This window comes from Taeniopygia guttata, chromosome 9 (assembly GCF_048771995.1).
Source record: "Taeniopygia guttata chromosome 9, bTaeGut7.mat, whole genome shotgun sequence".
Taxonomy (NCBI): domain Eukaryota; kingdom Metazoa; phylum Chordata; class Aves; order Passeriformes; family Estrildidae; genus Taeniopygia; species Taeniopygia guttata.
The window spans coordinates 11,982,020-12,003,034 of NC_133034.1; the positions used below are offsets into that span (position 1 = coordinate 11,982,020).

Below are 21,015 nucleotides of genomic sequence, written 5' to 3' on the forward strand. Positions count from 1 at the left end.
TAGTTAAACTGATGGGCTTGCTGGTCACACTGTCACAGTGTAGTGTTTCCTTTCTATTTTTGTATAATTGCTGTTAGCCTGGAATTCATAAATAAGTTGCTGTTCTTAACGAATTAATGTTTGAACCTCAATATACTTCAAAACACTTTCCTTAAAATACAATTATTTCCAAATAGGGTGATAAAGGCCAGAGTCCTGCCTAATGATAAAGGTAAAAAAGAATTTTTTAGATTCTGACAAATGACATTTCCTGTCAATTTATAATTTCTCTGTTTCTTTACAAACACTTGAGCCTAGAGTGAAAAGCTTCAGGCTCAAACTAAAGATGGTCACTCTCAGATATTGTATATTTTTTCCAACATATATAGATTTGCTCCCTGAAAACAAACCATAAAGGATATTAAAGCTGTGACAACAGCATAAGAGGATCCCATGGCAAATGATCCGGCAAAGATCCCAAGAAAATTTCCCACGGACTGGAAGAAAGCAGCAGCATCAAAAGCATTAGGATTCTCCTTAGGACTGTAAATAGATATAGAGCTGAAAAGAAAAAAGGGGTGGGGGAGAGGGAGAGAAAAAGGAATAACAAATTTAATCACATTGTAACAATTCTGGAATCAATAATTTCAAATGAACAGTTTTAGGCACTCAAAATACAAAACAAGTCTTCTCTGGGCTAATAGCAGATGAGAGCAAAGCAGATGGAGACTGGGGAGAACCAATTTATTTCCAAGGTATCACATTGGAAATAGTCTACTACCAGTCAGCAACACTTTTATACTAGAAGTGCCATAAACAATATTGTTTCCAGGCCAACAAAACATTAAAAGGTGGTAGGTGGATAAGAAAACTGCAGGGAAGATAGATAACTTTGAATTATTTATTGGCCATATGTCCTCAGAGCAGTTACATATTTGCAAATATCCTTGATAAAAAGTGCAGCTTTGTGGCTGAGGTTCAAATGGGTGACACAAATCACAGCAGCTACCACACATGCAGCAGCAATCTTGTCACAAACCACTGAGCATTTGCCTTCTTGGTGTAACCCTTCATAACCAGGGCTGGAGCTGTGGCAAGAGTTCAGCAATAGGAAACCTGTGGACAGAATGCAAGTGCTGCAGTTGTCCGAGGTCATCTCCTGTTTCCCACCCCAGAGTACAGCCACCACAATTATTTTGGGATGGGAAAGGATGCCACCAATGCAAAGGGGTTGTGCATTAAATAATTCTTTGAGCATCTCAGAGCTGTTATTTGCCAGCAGTCAATTATTACCCAGAACACCAGTAATCCCATATATGCATGTCCTTTTTCTTGTTGAAATGTTATATTGAACAGATACAAAATAGCTCTAAGCCTCACAAACTAATTAAGAAACATTTTATATCTTTGTGTTCTGTTGCCTTGAGTACTGTTTTGAGTACTTCTGTGATCCTTGTCAAAGAAAATGTGCTGAGCTTGGCTTTGGATTCCAGAATGCGCCTTGGATTGCTGGAAAATGATTGGTATTTTAGGAATTGAAATTTTAAAATTTTAAAAAAGTTGTGAAAAATTTAAGCTTTTGGAAATTAAGAATGTGATCCTTGCAGTCTGATGTTTTTCATTTGGAAATAAGGCTTAGGGTTAAAGGTCTGTTTTAAACAGACACATTGAAATAACACGAAGATGTGAAAACAGTTCTGCTTTCAGTCTGCAGAAATGGTACAAGGATTCTCAAGGCATATGGTGGAGTGCCATAAATATGATCGGGGAATGCTCATGTACCACAACAGAAGTAACTAAGCACTAAAATCTCTTATCTCTAGTTGTGCTGATTAGCACCCCCACAAAATCACTCAGCTGATTTCTAGTGGAAGGTGCTATTGATACAAGGACACAAAACTGGCAGCAGAGGAACTGGTGACCAGCAACATGTTGCTATCAAAATTTTCCATTCTTTTTCAACTGTGGCTTTCTCGGACCAGGGGGATCAGTAATAATTCTTTGTTTCTCTTGCCTAAAAATTTGTACGTGTGTCTTGACAGCAAAGCAGCCACTTGGTTCTTTGATGTTTGTCCCAGCCAAGTACAAAGACTGCAGCTGCTGGTTTGTTTTGCTTAGTGAATTATAGATTAGGAAATGATCTTTTGTGCCACTGGTGCTCTGGCCTGCATTGGGTGGTGAATTCAGAGAGGTCCTAAAATCAAGGAAAATGGTTCTGTTAGAATGATGGGCTCCTGACCATGATAGGGATGCTCAGTAACAAAAAAGGTATTGACATGGAGTGAGAATTTATTAGTCAAATGTAAGCCATAGTCAGTAATTTTTTTTTTTTTAAAGTATTTTAATCTTAGGGCAAGAAAAGTTGGCTTTATTAAGACAGGTTAGGGTTACAGTTTGCCCTCCAATCTACCAACAGATTTCAGGGAAGAAGAAAACTAGAAGAAAGCATCCTATTCTTAATGTAGTTATTTCAGGAACAAGTATGAAGTGACTCATTTTCACTGAAAAGTTTTTCTACTCAGTGTGTCCCCTATGATTTTTTAAAAGCACCATAACATGACATATGCTCATTATACTACTGTGGTTTCTTGTCTAAATCTTTCAAGAACTCCTGTTTCCCTGCAGCTCAAAGAATATCTGCTTCTATTTTTCATTTTGCATTATTCTCTAGTAGAGCTGTTTATTTTTCTGGATGTGTTTCTTTTTAGCACTAACTTTTAATCCTTTTAAGCATCCAAAATACAGAATTTACCTGAGATTTTCTATATAAACTGCAATTTGACAGGACAGGATTTAATCCTGTTTATTCCACTACTTTCTGCCAAACCAATTATTTGACCTATAAACAATATTGCAAAGTTTAACACTGGAGAGAACCATAATTAAAATTATAGTGCTTCTACTCTTCTTCCTTTTCCTTGGAGAGCAATTCAAGAGCCCTGCTGGCATGACTTGCCCTCTATGCTCTCTGTGCTCTCTGTGCAAAGGGGGTGATTGCAGTTCATTAATAAGCAGTGCAGGAGGGTTTGATGCTAAATTTAAAACTGTTTTGAGGTTGTAGAGGCTTTCTAAACACTGAATGAGTTTAAGAATAAAAAAAGGGTTTATTTCTGTAAATTTGTATCAGAGGTGGATTAAGGGAGTCCTCAAAGTAAATGCAGCAGAAAACTGTTTTCAGAGACTGATAAATGAACAGATTTAATGGCAAAGGCCTGCTTTATCTGCCAGCCATAATGAGAAAGAGTGCAGGGACAGGAATGAGAGATTTTTGTTGACTCCTCAGTGAATACTCAATATATGTATCTCATAGACACCTGTCCCATCCCTACTACCTGTCTGTGTGTGAGCTTGGTAACCACTGCTGCTTCTTCTAGCTGTAGTCAGGAATAATGCTTCACCTCCTGGCTGGTTTCATAAGGATTAGTCAGCATTTTCTATATTAGACAGCTATTTTAACAGATCTCTTTTTATTTCCAGTTCTTCTGTGCTTCCTTGAGTCAACAGCATTGGACAGGCTCAAGTGCTTTCACAGCTTTCAAAAAAGGAAATACAGGCAATATTTATTTATGCAATATGTTGCAAGTTGGGGTGGTAGTTTTTTCTTGAAGCAGATAGAAGGATTAACAGTTTGTGTCAGTTGTACCACGCTAAGCATCCCACTTCCCTCCCCTCATCTGCTGAGATCACTTTAGGATGAAAGCTCAGCATGACAAACACGTTCATTCTACACACTTTAGAGGGGTCTAATACTAAAGGTCTGCATGACAGAAGGGCTTTTGCAATAGAAAGCATCCAGTCACAGTTCCAGTTACATCTTAACTGATTACTTTTTTGCATCTTCATTTATTCAAAAGATATTTTTCTTCCTGTTAGTTTTCCCAGCCTGTGAGTACAGCACAATATTTTCCTTTGAAAAAAGAAATAACATAGAAAGCACTTAGCATTCAGCAAAGATTTTCCAGTAATTCAAGTTTTTTTGAGGAAAAATCTGTTGCTGAGGTTAAAGCTTGTATCCTACTTTTGTTTCTGTCCAAACCTGATGTGCAGAGGGCTAATGTGGCAGCATCAAATAAAGAGATGCTAATTGGTCTTAACTAGCAGAGCAGTATAAAGATTCTTTGTTTTGATATAAGCCAAAGTGAAGCAACACCTGTATCGGATGAATTTTAGAAAAATGCATGATGCTGAAGAAAATACCCCCAAACATCAGAAGCAAAGTGTGTGCAAACAGCAGAAAATTTCTAATAAAATTATGTAGAGTCAGTTATTAGAAATAGCCAGTAAACAGACTGGTTTATTCCTGTCTTTGTCCTGTCTATTTGACCAACGTGAAAATAATCAGCTTTGGAGAGGAACAATTCTTTCCACTTGCTAAGCCACAGGGCTTCCTTTAGCCAAGTGCCCTTCTTCCTCCTTGCCACTTCATCACGTGCCATGTAACACTGCACAGAAGAGAATCAGGAACAATGTGAGAAAAGAAAAAAATACCTGAAAATACAGGAAGGTCAGATGTTCCCTAAAATACCTTCTTTGAATAAAGTGGGATCTCCCTCGGGTGATAAATAATTATAGAACTACATTGTGATTTCATCAGCTGCTAATTAAGAAAAATAAAACAGGCCAGAAAAAAAGTATTCTAGAGTTCAAGGTTGTTTTTAAGAGGGAAAGAAGGTTATTTTTCCTGAAAATATAATTATGCAGAAAAAGGTAGGTCACTATAGCATGTTAGAAAACTTGAATCTTTCAGACAAGTGGATGGAATCAAACAGTTTCTGTTCCCACACAACTTTTTGGCTATATAGTTTTCCTAAAAGTGTTGAAAGGAAGCCAAAACGTCAGAGCTGTAATTTACCCCCAATATGTGCTTGAAAGAGAAGCCAGATGTGAAAGTCCATGCATGGCACCAGCCACCTTCTCCTGGCAAGCTGGTAGAGCCTGCCTAGGCTGCCTCACAAAAATCTCCTCCCACAGGAGGAGCAAGCAGATGAACGGTAAAGGTAAAACAGCTGGGGAAGTTTGGGATGTGACCGTGCCAAGCCAGTAAAACCACCAATGAAGCAGAGAAGATTTGCAGGCAGTTAAGGCAAAGTAAAGACACCAGAGCAGGAAGGCCTAAGGACTAGCAGAAGTGGCCAATTTTAACAGTTTTGAAACAAACATGCAGAGATCTTCTAGATGAAAATTTCAAACAACAAACAAATGCATTTTTCAGATGTGTTAAAACAGTGATCAGTACATAAAAGGAACACGGAGGAGTCTTTTGTACATCTCTCTGTATAAACAAATCTGTCTCAATGGAATTTACTCCTGACAATATTGGCAAATTCTTAGATATTTAAGGTTCCTGAAGAAGAGACTTTGCAGAAATATAGATATTAAGCTTTCTATTTATGTAGAGATTTATATAACAGCTAAAAAAGAAAAGAAAGGAAAAAAAAAAAAAAAAAAAAGAGAGACTGGTAGTTGAATTACTGCCCAAGTGGCCAGTGTATGAACCTTCATTATGGGTACCCAAAATTTTATTCTCCCTGGCAATACAGCAGAACATGGTTTTTATTCCACTTATAACCTGTTTTCATCACTGCTAGCATTAGTACTAGTATTACTGTTTTTAATTCTAGAAAAGGCCTAGCAGAAAATTGTTTCTAGAAACTATTTTCTATCTGGGCTTACACTCTGTTTCTTTTTATCTGTGTCATGGCTTATTTTCTTCCTCTGTTTTCTGACCTTCCTTTGCTCCTTCGTAGGCTTTCCCAGAAATTCTAAAATAATAGAGGACATTTTATCTTGATTACTTTAAACCAAGCTAACACTTACTGTTGTTATATATGAGCTTTTATTGCTTTTACACTGGTAACTATTTTCAATTTTCTCCTGTGTCCGAGCCTGAGCTGACACACAGCAGGAGCATCTTGTCAGAGAGAACAACAAATAGTTTGTGTTGTTCCAGGTAGAGTTTCTCTAATGCAGATCTTAGTTGTCATCTATCCCCAAACATCAGGGACTGCAGAAAATCTGACATCCTCCCTCCTTCTCTGTCTCCCAACCCATTATCCTCAGGAAGTCTTCTCTGCCTCCTATGGGAGCCTTGGAAGCCATCTATCCTGGTGATCCACTTCTTGCCCTCAAATTCCACCACCTGGGCCATAAAAGCACCTGGCATCTCACCCACCTGGGTGGGGCTGAATTCAGCTTCCCTGGTGCCCAGGAACAGCTTTGCCAGTCCCTGTGCAGAGGAGCTGGACACGCTGCATCCTCCGGAGCCCGCTCAGAGCTTGCTCACTACAGGGCTGCAGTCACTTTGACTCGCAGAAAGGAGATGTGAGATGAGAGTTTTGACAATGATTAAGGACCTAATGGGCCTGCAGGCAGAGCAATTTCAAGTCTAACATCATCTCTGATCTGGTGTGGAGCTTCTCTGCCCCAGTGCACTTGAGAAATGGTGTGCACTGTCATCTGGACAAGTATCTTAGCTTCTCATTACCTTGTTCTAACCTGTTTTTATCTTTGACAGAAAGAAATCCTGATGAACAGCAACATGGGCTTAAAATCTATGTAAAAGAAAAGTAAGGCTTTAACAGTAAAATTTGTTCACATATCTCTGAGGCTTGGCAGAGGAATATTTCATTCTCAAATGACTGCTATTGCTTCTAAATGCCTAATTTTCATAAATGTATTTGGAAATATCACAGTCACAGTGACAACTCTTTCCTGTCCCATATCTTTGAGAGGAATGAAGCACATCAGCAGAGAACAGATGGCTGATAGTGGGTTGTCTGTGACAGCATGTGCTTCATTCTGTGTTATCCCTCTGACTGTCCTTACTTATGAGCTGATCATATCCAAAGGCACATAATTTACACATTTCTGTGCCTGCAAATATGATCCTTTCTCATTTGGATATCAGAACTATAATCCAACTGCCTGTTTAATTTCCATTTTTTATTAAACCTTGCATGAAGAGGAAAGGCCTGTGTCTATCTAGAGCAGCTTGAAGTCTGTCCTCCCAGTTAGGGAGCTTTCAGTGGCTTCAGCAACTGGGAAGATGCAGATAGTGCTAAGAAAGTAGAAACAAAGAATCAACCAGCAAGGAAGAGATAAATATATTGTACTAATACAAGAGCTGGACTTCTACCCTGCCTGGCATCTCTCTGTAATCACTTATGCAAAATAGAGCAAGGTAGAACAGTACTGTAAAAAAATGCACACTTTTTTCTGCAAAGAAAACATGACTGTAAAAGTTACAACCCACTCGCCCTCTGAGTTAACAAGAAACAATGAACAAGTTAAAAATTCTTCAGTCAATATCTCAAAAGAAAAATGAAATAGTTTTTTCTGTTATTTGAACCAAATCTGCTGCATGATGCTAATTGCGCCATAAGGGGAGTTACATGTGCTGTATGTGTTAAGACTCTTGATAATGTTGGTTTATGATCCTAAGAAATTTTTTTGCCTCCCTTCCCCTGACACCTGAGTTAGAAGCTATTGTCCATTCCTGGATCTTGCACTACTAACTTTACATTCTTCTTCATTATTCACCTTTGTGTTATCTTTCAATTTTTTGCTTGTGAGCCACTTCTCCAAAGTTACTTAAAGAGCTGAAAAATACTGTGAAACATTTCACAACCTTCCCCTTATGTGACAGTTCTTCCCATTAGTGCAGGATGACAAGACCCTGGAATAAGGATTTTCTGTGAAAATGATATATCTCTCTTGAAAGCCAAAAATTGAATTAATGTGCAATTGCAAGTGTTCTGTGAGCATAAGCAAGAGTTTAATGTGCTCCTGGAGGCCTAATTCGATCCATGTCTCAGGTTTACTTGTACAAAAGTGGCAGAATGTGATACTATGGGATTTCATTTACTCTACAAATGGAGTGCAAAGAATAAAACAGAGTACGTTCACAAGACACTGACTCTGTGTCCCTAAGGGGTAGGGAAGGTGATTACTGGAAGAATGGGTAATCTTAATTAATACCCCTTTTTCTGCTAAAATTTTTGGGATGAGTCAAGGATGAGGTAACAAAGCCTTTCAACTACCCTAGTCTTTCACAGTGACTTCGCTCCTGCAAACAAATTTTACATTTATCTATGTCAAGTGAACTCCACCTGCCTGTTGACAAAAGGGCTGATGGGTGCCTGCATGGAGCAGAGCGTTAGAACACTGCAGCAGACTATCAGGAAATCACTGTGATTTATGTAATCCTGCTCTAGAGGAGAAACTGCCTCAAATTACCCTTACAGTGATGAGTATCTGAAGTAACTCCACTCATTCAGCGCAGGTGGTACAGATGTGCACTAGTGTTGCAAAAAAAGCAGGATATGACCCAAACATTTTAAGAAAGGTTTTAAGCGGGTTGGTTAGCTGTAAGAAAGCCTTTGCTCTTATGGGCAACTAGCAGAGATTAAATGGAAGGAGTTTCCACTAAATCTTTATTAAATAGTAATTTTCTTATAGTCACACAGCCCATGATTTTGTTCAGGAGCAGTTTAAGACTGAAACAACAGAGAAGGATGTATAGTTTATGCCAGACAGTATTCCCTTCATTTAGGCTTTGACTCATCCTCATTACACTGCAGGAGAACCTAGCAGACCTGTGAGCACTGTGAAATACCCAGGGATGAAAGCAGCATTTCTTTTGTAGTAACAGCTCCTTCTTATCCTTCACAAATGCTTAGTTCTACTCACCTCACCCTCCTCCAGGCTTTAGACCAACTTGTCCCTGAGATTTAGCTCATTAAACACTACTACAATACACTGGAATCTTCCCTGAATGTGGACAAAGGAGTGAGGGCTAATATCACATTGCTTAGCTGATCAATGGAATAACATATACAGCAGTTTCTCGTTTAATAGTCAAAGGACTTTTTTTCTTCTGTGACCTCTGCTTATGAAAATCTGATGTGTTTGAGGGTGGTGCATCCCATGTCCTTTCACAGACAACATTCCAGATGGGGAGGGAGCCTGTCTGTGCACAGCTCAATACTCCCAGACAGGGAGAGGAAGCTCGAAGTGCCCAGTCCTGCTCACCTCGAGGAAGGCAGGCTGTCCTCTCACTGCTTCTCCTCTTGTCAGTGGGACAGGAAAGGATCCTGTTCTCACCACTGCTCTGCCAAGCCTCAGCTGTCCCATGTCACTGCCTGAAGTGTCAGAATGGGTGTAAAGCTTACCTAGGAATGCTGAAGGGGAGGGACAGAATTGGGAGCATGCTGCTGGGAATATGCTACAAACAATTGAAAGGTTAAGTGAGAAAGCAGGAGAAAGAAAACTATCTTTGTGATTTCTACCAGATGTCAGTTTTATATTCTACCAGTTATATATTCTACCAGATCTCATTATAAAAATATAATATACTAATTATATGCTTTCATAGATTTTACTCAGGCACAAGGTATAATTTTGTTTTTTCTTATATTTTTCCTGTTGTCTCCCTGAAATAAACCGTCATTGATGTAAAAGTAATCTAATGAAGTCAGACTATATAATAATCTATGTTTGCAACAAACCTAGAGTTTAGTAAGTATGGGTACTCTTTGTCTTTTAGGAGATTTTTATGCTACTGTTTGTATTTAAATCATTACATCCTAGACACAGCTAAGTGTGCTGCTAGAGGATGCAGGTAGTCCCTGGAGCAGCTGGGTAATCCACTGCCAGTACTATAGGGTGCCAGAGTATTTGGTTGTGCCAAATTTCTTCAATTTGGTTGTGCCAAATTTCTGGCCTATCAACAGCCTTGAGCTTTTTCACCTGCAGAATGTTTTCTGACAGAGATTAAGAAAGGAACCCCTGGTCTACTGCCTTCACTGAGCTTCAGCATCTTTAGGAACTTCTGAACAGACCAGGACACTGGGAGGCCTGATGCTGAATGTAATTGATAAAGATAAGGTACACAGAATCCCACAAAAATTAGAGTGGAAGGAGAAGGAAAGTATGTCTAAAGTTTTTTTCTATTTCAGTGTTCTCCCTCACTCTGCCTAAGACTTTCTATTGTGTAATAAATAGGAAGAAATGTGGTCTTTGGTATGTGGTATATCATCCTTGTATAGCCAGTGCATGCAAAACAGATTCTTTCATAGTCAGAAGGGGGTTACATGAGAAAAATCTACAGTTCATGTAGCTTTTTAATATCTGCAGTACAATTTGTCTATCTCCTACCCAGATTCTTAGAGAGATTAAAAAAAAAAAAAAAAAAAGCTCCAAGAAATTGCCAATTTCTTGACATTCGCATTTATTGCCAATAGATGCAAACAAACTGGCCCACATGATTTCTAATGTGCCCAGACCATGCATTAGATGACCCCACCCCCTGACTTGGAACAGCCTAACCTTGAGGTTGTGCCAAACATCCCTCTTTAGCCACATTTTACTCAGGAAAACAGTTCCCTTCTCCCAGGTGCCCCAGTGCAAGGGATGTGGAGGGCAGGACAGCTCACTTGGAACGGTTCTGTGTTAGCACTGCACGCTGCATGCGGAGTTCTCCTTTGCATTTATTGTTAGCACTCCTCAAGGATGGCTCACAGCATTTTTTCCCCCACTGAAGACACACCCTGTGCTCTCAGTTTTCAGTTTCTGTGCTGCAGTTGAGAACGTAGCTGCTGTGGGAATGGGATTTTCAGAGCTCCATAGCCCTATCGATTTTTCCATGTGCCCACCAAACAGCTGATCATTTTTGCCTCTTGCTAATCTGGATTTGAGATGAGCCAGTAATCTAAAGAAGAAAATCTTTTTAATCTCCTGAGCTGTTCAATCCCACCTACATTTCATTATTGAAAACATTTTCTATATTTTTATTCTAAAAAATGGAACAGCTAGGGAAAAATGACTCTGGCATTGTCTGAATGAAATGCTATCCTGTGTGATAACAAAGCTCCTCTCACAAATATTAGTTCCACTTCTATTGTTTTATAATAAATGGCTGCAGCTGTTGCCATGGCAATTTTAATTTTTAAAAATGTATCCAACAGAAGACAAGAAATACAGCTGTTGTTATGAGAAATTCTAAAATAAATCCAGATATGAATTGTATGATCTAGTGTTGGCAGTAATAATGTCAGAAACAAAACACGTTACATGTTTTGTTTTCTTGATATACTGGAGCTGAGGATGGGAATTTAGGGATATTCTGAACTGTAAGTCTCTGTTCCTGATCCAAATATAGCAAATAAATAGAATAAAATTTCACCTTAGGGAAAGGCACTTCACTTGCTAGAAAAGCTGGTCAGCCCTGCATAGAGAATGGAACTAATATTCCTGCAGGAGAAAGGTGGGCCTCAAGCTCTTCTCTACCTTTCTGCTAATATGCTAACATTTTATTCTTTACAGCTTATAAAAAGAAAAATCACGGCCATGGTAGAAACCTTAGAATTGCAATATTACCTATTGTTTACTACCTTATCACTCTATAGCCTGAAGTTCTTTAACCTGTTAGACCTTTAATGTTAGAACATTAAAACAAAATTGCTGGACAGTGCTCTATAAAGACAGCAGAAGCCAACAAGTCCCAGTACACGTACTAATAGTTATCCACTGGAAAAATCCTCTGTGCTGGGAAGGTAAAAATTCCATGTAAATCTCTTTTGGGAAAAAATATTTAAAGACAGAATTTCTGAGAAGGTAATAGAAGAATAGGTCCAGACTTGTCTGAAAGTGAACTTTAGCTCTGGTGTGTGCTGGCTGAAGAGCAATAGCTCGCAGCAGGAGCAGAGAGGTGCTGAGAGCATCCTGTGCAGAGCGATGGGAACAGGACCGGGCAGGGCGGCACACGGGCGGAGAGGCGGCTTGGCATCCCTCTTGTACCTTTTCTCCTTGCCTTGGAACTGCCAAGGCTGCTCTGCCTGGAGCCCTTCAGAACTGTAGCCGGCTCTGCACAGCCTGGGGGGTTCATTGCAGCAGCTTGGGGCTGCTGAGAGCAGAGACGGGGCTGCCGAACCTTGTGGAAATTGGTTCGCTCAAGCGTGAAGTCAGTGCTGATTACGGCACCTGCCAATAGCTCTTGGCAATCTGGAGCATTACTGAACTTCACTCGTGGTAAAATGAAACACAGGGAATCACCACTTATGCAGGGAAGTTGATGTGGATAGAATTTCAGTCCCAGAATCTAAGGCAATCAAAACAGTCAAACTTTCTTTTTATTCTTAAGGATTACAGCAAGAAGAGAAAACAAGAAAACACACAAATATACACTCAAACACTCATTCTGTTTCTCTGACTTCCATCTTTGGGGACATTTTACTCAAAATAATTGGAAGTCTGTCTTTATCCTTTGTATAGGAATTTTGAATGATAAGTCACCTTTAAGCCTTGCTAGTTAAACATATGCTACTTGAAGGATATCTGAAAGTTAATGGGAATCTTGAAAATAATCTAAAGGATAATAAAATCCTACCCACCCCAATTTCTTAAATATAAATCACTTGATCAAAGTGGCCTAACACCAAATATACTGGATGAGAGGTTTTGCTTTGATAATAATGAATTATTTGTAAGCACACATGCTAAGACTTTTGTACAAACAGCTGATCATGAATTATTCCTTAGTGCTAAGATTGAAAGAGTTAAGGAACATCTTCCTTTGTTAAAATTAAGGTATATGCTATTGGCCTATCCAATGCATTGTGAAAAACCTCACAGAAATGACAGGCAGCCAAACAGATAATTTTTCTTTCTGGCTTTGTATAGATTCCATTGATTTATAAACATGCATTATAACACATTAATTTCCACCACTTAGTTTAAAAGCAAATACTTTCCCAAGACAGGAAGTTCTATGAGGCTTAAACACAGCTATTAATAAGATGAAAATTATTCTGCCTAGCTTCATTACCCTCATAATTACTAGAACGTAGGAGTCTTGCCTCAGAAACTTTTGCATTCACTTCATTCTAACAATGCACAATGAAAACACTCTCCAAGCTATGGACGAAGTCCTGCTAATGCTAGAAATAAAATGTAAAACTGTGAACATCCTATAATGAGAGTTTAGAAATACCTTTCACCTTACTCTCTAGGAATGAAAACACTCTAATAAAGAAGATGTACACTGTTAAATGGTTCAGGAAGCTGATACATTTCTTCAGGAATATTTTCATTTAGCTGTAACCTTCTCCCAGTGTGTCTGAGGCAGGAACAGCAGCCTACTAGGCACTCCATTATTCTCATTTCTCTCACTATCGCTTCTGGCTGTGCTTGCTACAGATCAGTAGAACAATGTGGAAAGAAAAACAGTTTGATTTCTTTTAAGTGAAAATAAATTAAATTTTCAGTGAATGGGGATACAAAATTAAAATGCTTTAATGTCTAAAAACTATATAACTTTTTTGAGATTTTACAATGGAGAAATTACTAAGGGAAAAACGTGAATATCAGTTTATTTAATGTATTGTTGGGATACTATTTGTTCAAAATTTTAATCATATTTAAACCTTCATTTTCAAAATCCAAATTCTAGCATCACTATGTCTCCCCAGAAACGTGCTGAAATTTCATTAGGAACCCAAATAACATACACATATGCACATTACATTCAGAATATGTAGATCATTATAATTAGCAATTAGTTAGGGAACATCAACGTTCCAAATGCATTAAGAGCAAACTGATAAGAAGACTGGATGTGTTTCCTTGGTACAATGGTCTTCACAGGGAATGTTCATAAGTCCTGTTGCCCTGAACGCAGTAGAAATGAACCATCTCTGTCACACTGAGCTCTCTCAGGGCCAATTGCACAACTGCTGCCCTGTGTGTCTTCTGTCTCTGTCACAGCTTGTGACTTAGCCAAAATGTCACCGCTGAGACTACATTGCCATGTTGCATTTGCAATTTCCATGAAGATTTTTTTCTCTCTCTCTTTTTTGTTTTCCTCTCTTTAGATTGGCGTTCTGGAGAGCCACTATAGAGAGATTACCTCTGTGCTTATCTTGGACAGAAACCTTACAACCACACAATTACAAAGATTTCTCACTGTACCACTTTGAAATTCAGACTTGTCATTTCCAAGGGGAGGAAAGAAGAAATTATCCATCCGTTTCCTACATATCTTTTGTCCTTGTGAAAATGTGACAAAATTATGCAAATTTTTAAGGGTTTCCAAAATGTTTAGTTGACAAATCTCAGTGGAGATCTAATAAACTTCATCAACTAAAAATCTTCCAAGATCTCATTTTTTAGGCATGTACTATCTAAAACTTAAATATGTGGCATTTACCCCTGCAACTGCTGGTCCCCAGACTCAGCCAGCTGCTGTCCCCAGTGCTGTGACAGTCACATCACCCCTCTTATCCTCATTACCTCTGTTTGTCACAACATAACAAGAAGGATAGTGCACCAGAAATGAAGACAGGGTTTCTCTCGACTTTAGGGTATGAAGGAGGTTGATTACAGTCCTAGATTATCTCTAGAAATAATTATTTTTATCTCATGTGGGAGACCTAGGGACTGGTGAGTGCCACAGAAGTGGTGGAGCTGGTCATGCAGTTCAGGGCAATGGGTAGAGTGAGATGGAGATGGTGACCATTGTCTTTCCATTGTCAAAGGAGAGAAAGATTGAGACCAACACAAAAGCAAGTGGAAACAAGGAGAAAATGGAATTTTGTAACCATTGGAATAAATCCTAAGAATAGAAATTTGCTGAGTCTCATCATTGAAGTAGCTGTGAAGTGCAGTAAATAAAGGTTTGCAGTCACTCCTGCTGAGCCTGGCACTGAAGGAAGGCAGCTGATGCTACCATTATCAATAATTCTCTTTGCTCAAGTGGCAGAAGTATATCCTGAAACCATTAAAGTTCCTACGCCAAAAGGTGAAACATGCACACTGAAATGATGTCTTGGGTATGGAGAGTGGAGGATCTCTGTGTATGAAAAAATAAACTTAAAAATTACTTTTAATGAAAATGTTTACAAAAGGTACCTCTAAATTCCTCTTGTGTCAGATATGAAAATTTTTGGGCATTAAGTAACTTTTGAGTATTTGATAACATTTGCATTATTTTGGTGTGCTTTTTTGACAGTTCCCCCTCCCCCCATATATATTTGCACATATGCACATGCAAAAGAATTTCATTAAGAGTTGTGTCAGTTCTAAAGCCTCAGTAGCTAAAGTATTTGAGCCTTAAAAGATCAAGACTTGCAGGAGGAAGTAGTTTACCTGATATTGTTGTTAAAAATATATATAAATGCTTAGAGCAGGTCAGAATGATGAAATTCAAATTGAACTACAGCACAGAGGTTCTGGATTGGTTCACAGAAGGATCACGAGAGACATCAGTCTTTCCTAGTGTTCCTGGGTAGCCACTGGAAATTGTCCATTCTCCCACAATAGGAATGGGTTCTTTGTTCATGTAATCATAACCTGATCTCCAAGGAATAACAGCATATTTATGGAGTATCCTGTTGTGACAAATCCTCTGTCTCTCTGTATTTCTGGGAAAGATTCGGGCAGTGAATAGGAATTGGTGGCTACCTCACAAATGAAATGGCAGAAAGGACTGCCTCACCTTTCTGACACACACTCCTCCTCTCTCTTCTCTGCCAGGAGACATGATATGTATGTTAATTTATTGTAAGAGCCAGATAGACTCTTATATACAGTATTTCATCCAGAGAGGATGAAATCTGCCTTCTTTTGGAACACTTCAAGGGAAATAATATCAATACTATCATTTTAAAATAAAAGGGAGTTCCGTATGTAGAATTAGACCCTGTATGTAATTATCTTGCTTTCAGGAAAAATCTGTCTTATTCACTAGAAAAAGGTTATTTGGACAAGAAAAAACATCTGGAAAAGCTCAAAAACCAGGCTGACTTGTACCACGATGTACTTCAGTTCTGAAGAGTTCCCAATAGAAATCTTTGCAATTAAGAAGCTTTGATGCCAATTTGGTCATTTGCAGGGAAAGTGTAGCTAAATAATTGCCACTTAGGTGTGATTTGCAAAGACTGCAAGCAGTGCTCTTAATTCTGAACTTAAAACTTACCTGTCTGTTTGTGTATAAGTGGCTGGAGATACCTGCAGCTACTCTGGTTTGATTGTGTCTAAGTACAGACATTCCCAGCTGATTTGAGCTAAGCTCTATCTTCATACATCCCTTAGGGCAATCTCCAGAACGCTGCTTACTGAAATCTACTCGAGCTTAGCAGTCTGCAACTGAGGGCTGCCTGTTCAAATGAATTGCACAGACAAACCAGTGCCAATTAGAGAACTGTGGAGGGCTGACCCTGGCTGGGTGACAGGTGCCCACCCAGCCACTCCATCACTCCCTCCTCTGCAGGATTGGGTGGGGGGGAGAAACTAAGATGGAAAAAAGCTCAGGAGCGAAGATAAAGCCTCACTACTAAAGCAAAAGCTGTGTGTGAAAGCAAAGGGCAACAAAGTTTTGTTCTCTGCTTCCCAGGGGTGGGTGATGCCCAGCCATGTATTGGAGCAGTTGCTCCAGAATTTAAATGCAGTAACATTTATCTGCCCCTTCCTTCTTTCTCTTAGCTTTTATTGCTGAGCACATCACATGGTACAGAATATCCCTTTGGTCAGTTTGGGTCAGCTGTCCTGCTTGTGTCCTCTCCCAAGTCTTTGTTCACCTCTTACACTGGGATCTGGAGGGACAGAGCTGCTGCTGGGCCAGCACTGCTCAGCTGCACCAAAACACTGCTGCTGATCAGCACCTTCTGCTCCCAGTGCAAGCACAGCTCTGTGAGGGCTGCTGGGGGAAATGAACTCCAGCTCACACAGACACAGCGGCACAGAGAGCAAGACCTTTAGCATATATTAACTAGAACCTAACTAAAATTTTAATATGGCACTAATATCGGAAAAAGATATACAAAATATTGAAATGTGAAAAAAATTGAGGAATGAGAACTACGTCCTGAAAATATTCTCTTCCAAGTGCCCATTTTCATACTGAAATTTTGGCTTTAAGAAGCATTACAGAAAGTGAACAGCATTTTTTCCTTTGATTTAAGTGTAAGACTGGTCTGTACAGTAAAGCTCATGGAGGAGAAAAGAAAGAGGTTTTGTTAAGCAAATGTACAAACATTTTATGTGGGATTTCCTCTATTCTGGGAGAGAAGCTCTTTTAAAGTTCCTGCTAATAGCAAGTTTGGTTAGTTTCCCAGTGCTCACATCTCCTGTTCCAGATGGCCAGTGACGTGAAACTCTAATTATCATCAACAAAATAAGCTGGGACTAAACCCTTCCTCAAAGGTAAAAAGAGCAGATGGACAACCAAAATTTCATTATTATAGAAATAACAGAGAAAAGGACTACTCATCTACTTTTCAAAATCACTCACTAATGTGATGCACTATTAACCCTTTGCTTTATTAATATATAAATTACTCTGTTATTTGACTTTGAATGGCTGCTTGGTATATAAATCTTTCCAAAAATATTTGGAATAGCAGCCAAATCCATCTTGTATAAGGGAACCAGTAAGTGAAATGATTGGGCTGAGCTTCCATCCAGCATTTTGTTTGCTTTCAGGTTTTCAGGGGATTCTATTTTATTCTCCTCCACAATGTTACAGACATCCCTCCTCAGGAATCTTTGTGGGAATAAAATCACAAATAGCATTTCTCTGGAATGAGGCAAAGCCTGTATCCAGAGATCCAGTTAGTCATTCATCCAGAATTGTAGCTCACAGACATTAAAATCCCTAAATATTTGCAAAGGATTCAAAGTCATGAGGTCAGTACCATGGAGCAGCTCTCCCTGTGCCTGTTGGGTTCCAGTGCCGGTCTCACTTTGAGCTGTGATTTCTGGGTCAGGCTTTGCAAAGGCCTCATCTAAACCTGCCCCTGCTCAAACTGAGCTCCCACAGACCTCAGTCCCTCCAGGGCTGCCCAACCAGGCAGTGTAAAGACAGCTACAAAGAGAGGGTCTGGGAGCAACCCCCTGTATTTCTGGCAGAATCTCATTCCTCCTCTGAATTCAGATTCACTGTCTGATTGCAGCATATCACTCTTTAGAACTGGCTGTTCTAATTCCTATTCTGTTGCCAGTTTTCTACAGTTCAGGAGTAGATTTTGATGTACTACTTAAGGATTTCAACATAGATATTCATTACAAACCAATATAAAACAGCAAAATTGCATCAGAGAAAGATAATCAAGTTTTCCTTTGCATGCCTATGAGTAAACAAACTTTTCTTCCCTCTAAAGTGTCCTAGCTACAGGTTTATGTATCACTGTCATGCTCTGTAGTTACACAATGAGCCTTTTCTTTGTTTCTTGCTTCTTTTTCCTGGCCACACCTTCACAATGTCCATTTATTGCTTTCACCAGCTCATTTTGTTACATCTTTATTTCACCATCTCTTCTCACTTTAGAGATCTATTTTCTTTAAACAGGAAAATGCTGCATGTGTTGATAGTTTTTACCTGTCACCTGTCTGATAGCACAGGTGCTTTTACTTCCCTCTTTCCTCCCTTGAAAGGTTCTTTGCACACTTTGTACATTAGTTGGCAAGGAGTGAGGCTTTTATCCTTTTGAAAAAGAATTCCTAGGCTGAAGAGTTCTACGTGTAGGTACACAAAAGCTATTAGCTGTGTGTACATAAGGGCCCACTTATGGATAGAAGTGTTTTTTTTACACTATTTCTATGAACTGTGTGAATAACATCTTAGCACTCAGATACATGTTGAGAATAAATAGAACTTAAATTAGTTTCATTTTCATTCCAGTAGCTGAGACAGTATTGTAAAAGACACTAAAGAATTGCATGAATACAGGGTTTAAAAAGTGGCTAAAATTATAAAGGCCACAGAGAAACCAGCATCCTTTTTTTCTCTTATGCAATGACTCAATACTTTTTGCCATTTGCTAATAGTGCCTAACAAATCTCAGCACGAGGAAGGGGATTCAGGCTGACAGAATTCCCTGTGTTCTTAGACTGAACAAACTCCCAGTTATGTACAGGTGAGGAGGAAGCTGAAACAAAGGATTAGCTAAGAGAAAAGTCTTCATGATACACATGAAACAAAAGATTTTGACACAGTACATATGGAAACCCACAATATTGCTTTTAAAGGCCACTTTCAGAATATAACTGCATTTTGTGGGAAAAATATGATATGACAACATTCAGATGTCTTTCCCCTGTAAAATTTGTTATTCAGTGTGCTCAGGGATCAAAGTGTGGCAAAAACTATACAGAATAATGCTTCAAAAATGGAAGGGCAAAGGAGCCAAATTAGAGACAGTCCATGACAAATGAAAAAAAATATATAATCATAAAGGGAGCTTCACATCTACTGAGATATGCATCAAGGAGACACCCATCACAACTTTCAAAGCCAATATGATTCCTGCAACTCCCAGCTTAATTATTCAGCAGCATGGTCACAATATCAGTTCTTGTCCTTTGCAGAACAGCTGATTTTAATATAGAATACTCAAGGAACAACAGTTAGAAATTGTGAAAAGTAGGGAAGTAACACTTGCTGATAATGACCACATGAAATACAGACTGAATACTTGCAATTGCATTTGATGTTTGTCAGTTGTCTGTTTTTCAGTGTCTGGTTACATTTCTCTCTTGTGTATGCTATGTTCAAGTTCAGTGACATAACAGAATTAAATCCACTGAAATAATAACAATACAGGTAAACAAGTACCAAGAACCAGAAAGGTTTAAAGATTCTCATTCATTTTCTATTTGAGGTCCATTATATCACAAGTTTCTTATATTTTGAAAAGATCTAAACCGTACAAAAAGTACTAATACGATGTCTGTGCCTACCAGTGAGAATCACCAGTGTGTCAGCAGGAATTCTCTTGTCTGCCTAAGATAATTATAGGAATCACTGTCTGAGAAAAGACAACCTTAGAGGGTGCTCAGCATCTAAATTGAGCTGAACTCTGGCTTCTGAGTTATTTTCCCTGGAAATTGACACTTTTTTTCAATACATTTGTTATTCTTTGAATAAATCAGTTACCTTTGCAATGTTATTTTAGAAAGCCCTATACAAACTTCTGCCAAGAAAGAAGGGTTTGAGCATGATATTAACTTCTATAATGTATGTCTAGACTAGAATGAAAGTAATTTTTGAGTGAAGAAAATATACAATGACCTGAGTTGGTATATGTTCATCCTGGAAATATTTAAGAGGAACCAAAAAACTAATTTTATCAGTCAGTATTTTGGGAAACAACGTATGTAGGAAGTGTTTGTGGCTTAATTAATCATATGTTTTTTTCTGGGAGAAAGCAGATGTGTTTAATAATCTAAAAGTCTTCTAAGGCTCTGCTATAATTTTTCTTAAATACTTGGAATTACTGATATTTATTTTCTGTGAGAATTCTCACAAGTTTTTATTAAAAGGAGAATTTTATCCTAATAATGAAAAGTTGTAAGAAACTCCGGAAGTGATTTCGATATGAGAAAATCCTTGCTGCATCTCCCATGCCCTTGTTTAGAGAGGCCCTTGTGTGTGTGAGCTCTCCCAGATGCACAACAGCTCATCAGCCTTCCTGCAGCCACTGCCGCCAATTTGAGTCACAGGGATCCCTCCTGCACGGATTATCTTCAAATTGCACCCTAGAAATGAAACCTTGCAGTTACCACAAACCCACAGGTGTTTGGTGGGGCAGGATGGCCAGAGGGGAGCTGTTAAGCTGGCCCAGAGAATTGGTGTCCCTGGTTGGTATTTTCACTGTGTGCACACATTCTTGCAGCAACACAGCTCCTGTGACTTGCTAAAGCCATAGAGAAATGCAGGGGTGGCTGGTCCTGCTGCTGTCCTTCTTAAACTGAATGATAAACAGGACAGGAAAAATAAAGACTGGAGGGAGAAGCTGAAAGAAAGGAGAGAGATCAATCTAAGCCCTTGTTGGCAGACAGCCATGCTGCCTTCACCTTGCCAAATTGCCACCTCCAGCCATAAGGGCCTTTTCTCTTTTCTCTTCCTGCCTCTCCTGCAGTGAGTCACTCCTGCAGACATTATCTTACCTATTCTGTTAGATAATGGAAAACAATGTGTATTTTCATATTCTATTTTTATGGTTATCATTATGTAGCGTACTAAATTACTTACTCTCGCTTTTC

The 21,015-nt window shown here is 39.0% G+C and overlaps 1 protein-coding gene across 3 annotated transcripts in view; it reads right to left on the bottom strand.

Moving 5' to 3' along the window:
• Positions 1-21,015, bottom strand: part of SLC9A9 (solute carrier family 9 member A9) — a 177,514-nt gene that overhangs the window by 105,493 nt on the left and 51,006 nt on the right. For all 3 annotated transcript variants that reach the window (XM_072933138.1, XM_072933137.1, XM_002195706.6), the window contains exon 7: positions 402-540. In XM_072933138.1, the coding sequence (XP_072789239.1) occupies positions 402-540 (139 nt within the window). The remainder of the gene's footprint in view (positions 1-401; positions 541-21,015) is intronic.